Source organism: Eurypyga helias, unplaced genomic scaffold, assembly GCF_000690775.1.
Source record: "Eurypyga helias isolate BGI_N326 unplaced genomic scaffold, ASM69077v1 scaffold24619, whole genome shotgun sequence".
NCBI classification, from domain to species: domain Eukaryota; kingdom Metazoa; phylum Chordata; class Aves; order Eurypygiformes; family Eurypygidae; genus Eurypyga; species Eurypyga helias.
The window spans coordinates 1-4014 of record NW_010271758.1 but is presented as its reverse complement, the minus strand read 5'-3'; the positions used below and the strand labels follow the sequence as shown (position 1 = coordinate 4014).

The window sequence follows — 4014 nt, the reverse complement described above, 5'->3', positions numbered from 1 at the left end:
ACCTCCTCACCCCATTTCTCACATCCTCTCTCCTCACTGATTCTCCCCGATTTCGTACCCTCCCCACTTAAATAAGTCAATTCACAGAGACACTGACTGGCTCAGCCATGGCCAGAGGCAGATCTGACTTTGGAGCCAGGGGAGCTTCTCTCAAAAGCCGATCCTGCGCTGCCGCGCCAGCTACCGAACCCCACCTGCACAGAAACCCACTGCGGACCGAATTACGTATTTATACAATACATCTAAGGTAGGAACCTGCTACTGTAAAAACACGGAGAAGCTTGATATCGAAACCAGTACCACGTAGGCAAAACGTGAAAACTGACTCACTTTATTTGGACAGTGTTTGGCTGCGCCAACGCAATAAATACAAAAATCTGAGCAGTCACCAGCTTCTGGGGTCAATGCTCTTGAACAGCTGAAGGTTCCGGAGATCTTGAAAACTTGTTGAAACTGCGCTGATTTCACAGGAGCCCACGTCCAATGCTGAGTATCAAACAAGTAGCACTGCGTTAATGCAGCCATCATTTTCTGGATTGTTTGTCACTTGTGCGTACTTCCCTGAAGAGAAAACGTAATTAAAATGTCTACAAAAGCCTGAAGTAGTTCATATCACAAATGAGATTTTTCTGTGTTTGCAAGTTCAATCCACAAGTCTCTTTATAAAAAAAAAAAATATGTAGGAAATTCCTTTTCCAAAACTGAAATGCATTTTGAAATCTACCTTCTGCTGAGCTGCACAATTAGGTTCTCAGAGTATTTAATTCAGGCTGTTTTTTATAAATGGATTATTGAGAGTTCTGGGTAGATTTAAAAAAATAATTCATAGGTTCTGCTGCAGTCCAAGTCAGGCTCTCTGTTACATCAGCCTGATCCTGTGAAGATACTTCTACACAGAACTTCCACTGAAAACACGGTTATGATTGTTCACAGCTCACATGGTGAAGTCCACAAAAAGACGTGTGGCACCACTCAATGTGAGATAGCGGCAAGCCAGTCGAGCCTTTGTTCACCCAGTTTGATTTTGGAGGTGTGTTGAGTGGAAAGCCCAAAATTAAAACTCAAAACCAGCGTTTTTATAGCTGCCTAGCGGTTGCTTGTTGCAGCCCAAACCCGACATTTAACAGCGCATCAATGATGACAGTGAGAGGACGCTGTCTTCGCAATACCTCAGGCGATGAGGAGTTAAAGCCTGTAAAAGCAGTTCTGCAGTAGGCTAGCTTAACTACTCACCCCAGATAACTTTGCCCCCTTGTGTCACGAGGCCAAGCTCGCTCACGTTCACCTCGATGACGGTACCCTTGGTAATCACTCCCAGCGTTGTATACAGAGGAGACGAAGGATTCTTCTTTACACCGAGAATGGGTAGACAAAAAGTCGCTTTCAGTTCAGGATGTGTCACGTGTGCCTTCTTGAAACGTAAGCCCTGTTGCAAAAGGAGTGTTAGGAGGAGTTAATATTTTCTGTAAGCCCTCGTGGCCAACAACTTTCAGCATTATGTTTTGAGAGACTGGGAAGAAGAACGAAGAACCTACAACACAGAATGCTGTCTGCCTACTATAGAACGCCACATTTGTTTAAAAACACCATTAATTACCAAATAAACTTTTCCATCCATATTTTCAGTATGCCAGTTCTTGATAGTAGTACAATAAGAATACTTGCTACCTCGGATGGCTTCTGTTCCGTAAGAAATGAAGTGTTGTGATAACACATTTAACGATGCTTCTAGTCTTTAAGGCTAGAAATTTTTCCTTTATTCCTGTAAAACTGAAAAAACCTTTTAACATATCGTAAAATACGGCATACCCATCTCTTACAGCACTTCCTATCTAGCAGCCTGTGGTTCACAAAGGGTACTTTACTATTAGGTATCGTAACTTTCTCTCTGTCAATAAAAACCTATCCAAGGCTGGTGTGTAAGATGACTATCAAAACAGTGACAAGGTACGATCTAACAGGCAGCCCACACAATGGTTCTGTGGATTCCTGTGAGAAAAACAGGAACAAGTATTTGCAGAAAACGCACGCTCTCTTGGTGAATCTAACTCTTCCTCCTGTGCACTGCCAGGATGCTGGAGCCCAGGCACTGTTCCTGCAGCTGTGCAAGACAGGTCAAGCTGGAAGCACGCTGCTTCCGTTGCCTACGGTCAGGGCTGCGCTTCAAGCTTGCTCAACAAGCCAGAAGAGGGAGATACGGCGTCGGCTTCCACAGCTGACAAAAATCACAGCAGATCGGAAAAAGAAGCCTCCAACTTTTAACATCTCTTCGAAGTGTTTTTGCCAAAGACCCTCCCATGCTAATTGGATGCCTTGCAGCTTTAACTTCTTAGCATCATCTGAGCTACGGGAGTAAGAGCAGAGTTACTTCAACACAGACTGATTGCAGGGGCACCTCCCCACCCTCAGTCTGGTCTAAGTTTATGTTTCCGCAAGAAAAGCGACCGGAATGGTCTACACCAGTATTAATCAAATGCATTATCACAGAAGAAAGTTTCCTTGCCACAAACTATTACTTAAACATTCTTTGAGGTTCATGAACATTACCATTGGTCGAATGAATCGTTCGTATTTAGGAGGTTTCCTAGTAAAGCCATCTCCAACAAAACAAACTTTTGTAACCATTCTCTTCCAGGCCTTCTTCTTTCTCTTTCCGGTACGAATCACTTTTAAGACTTCAGTTTCGCCTTGTGCACGGACCTTTGGCACAGGAACCTCCCATTTTCCCTGGAAGGGGGAGGGGGAAAAAAAAGAAAAAACGTCAAAAGTCTTATATGACATATTGCTAAATAAAAGAGGACAAACAAAACATAACCCAAGATTTCCCTAAAAAGTAGTGGTACACAACACTTTTCACACAACTCATAGCTAGGTATTTTAATTAGCATTTGAAGTTATGAAAAATCTGGATATGGCATACGCTTACTTTGTCCTAGGTTGCTCAGTTACTCAAGGTTTTAGGCTTTATATGATATCAATATTTAGACTTTGCTTGTAGGCCCTAAGACACGTGAGCATCCGCAGCACAAAGTGGTCGCCCGTCACAAGTAACAGTATCTGAATTTTAATATAGTTACTTACGGCTTTTTCTTTTCTTTTCTGCTTGATCATGTTAGAAAGAACCTTAGCCCGGGTCTGGCCCTCTCTGTCCAGCAGGTATGCTGGTACAGCTCCTTTAGGTGTTTTTTCATCGTTCTTTTTCTTCGTGTTTCTCTTTTCATGCATTTTAATGCTGCAGGGAAAGAAACTCAGTATTAAGCGTAAAAAAAAAAAAGGGCTGATTTTTAGATCACAGGAATATCCTTTTAACTTAGCTGATGCCTGCTCAAAATTTTCTTTCAGAAGACTGACTTGCGAACAAGCACATATTTATATTTAAAGAATTACCCTAAATAATATCCAAGGTAAGCTAGTAATTTCACTTAATGTAACAACACCCAAACTGCACAGCGCATAAAAGCTTGTCAATTCCTGTCAGGACAGGAACATGAGACATGCAGCTTATTAAGGAATTTCTGAATGACTTAAAACAAGCAGCCAAGCACTCTGAGGGACTACAGTCTTCCTCTCTGATGAAATACAACACATTACTATTCTTCCGAGATTTGGCAGCAATGCAACAAATCCGAGGAACACGTGCATGAAAAAGGGGTCAGGTTTCACTAATTCTGAGGCCACCTCGGGGGAAAACAGTAGACCCTTGTTACAAGGCATCATGTCACACTGTTAACGACTCATCCCTCGCGGGTCAGGATGGTGAAGCGGCAGGTACTCACGTCTTCTTCATCTGTATCTTCTCGGCGTGCCGCTGCTTGTGGTAGAGCTTGGCCTTCAGCCCGATCATCTTCTTGGCCTTCCGGGACCGCTCGTGGGCCTCGCGGCCCTCCTTCTTCCTCCTCCTCTCGTGGTAGTCCAGGCGGTACCCATAGCGCTTGCGGTGCAGCTCGATGTACTCGTTCTGCGGCTGCGGGCAGCAGACAGCGCGGTGAGCGGGCGGCCAGGGGCCGGGAAGCC

The 4014-nt window shown here is 44.0% G+C and overlaps 1 protein-coding gene across 1 annotated transcript; it reads right to left on the bottom strand.

The window, feature by feature from the left end:
- Positions 1-473: 473 nt before the first annotated feature.
- NSA2 (NSA2 ribosome biogenesis homolog (S. cerevisiae)) lies at positions 474-3977 on the bottom strand. The gene is made up of 5 exons (XM_010158929.1): positions 3777-3977; positions 3082-3232; positions 2548-2727; positions 1234-1426; positions 474-561 (listed from the first exon to the last, which is right to left on the bottom strand). The coding sequence occupies exons 1-5, from the start codon at positions 3842-3844 to the stop codon at positions 494-496; spliced, it is 660 nt and encodes a 219-aa protein (XP_010157231.1). The 5' UTR covers positions 3845-3977; the 3' UTR covers positions 474-493.
- Between the last annotated feature and the right edge of the window lie 37 nt (positions 3978-4014).

Excerpts from the sequence above, each read along its gene's own strand:
- NSA2 (XM_010158929.1), bottom strand. The coding sequence starts at position 3,844 with ATGATCGGGCTGAAGGCCAAGCTCTACCACAAGCAGCGGCACGCCGAG. Across the intron at positions 3,233-3,776 it reads AAGATACAGATGAAGAAGAC|CATTAAAATGCATGAAAAGA; the intron begins GTGAGTACCTGC and ends CTTTCCCTGCAG. Across the intron at positions 562-1,233 it reads AGGGGGCAAAGTTATCTGGG|GGAAGTACGCACAAGTGACA; the intron begins GTGAGTAGTTAA and ends TTTTCTCTTCAG.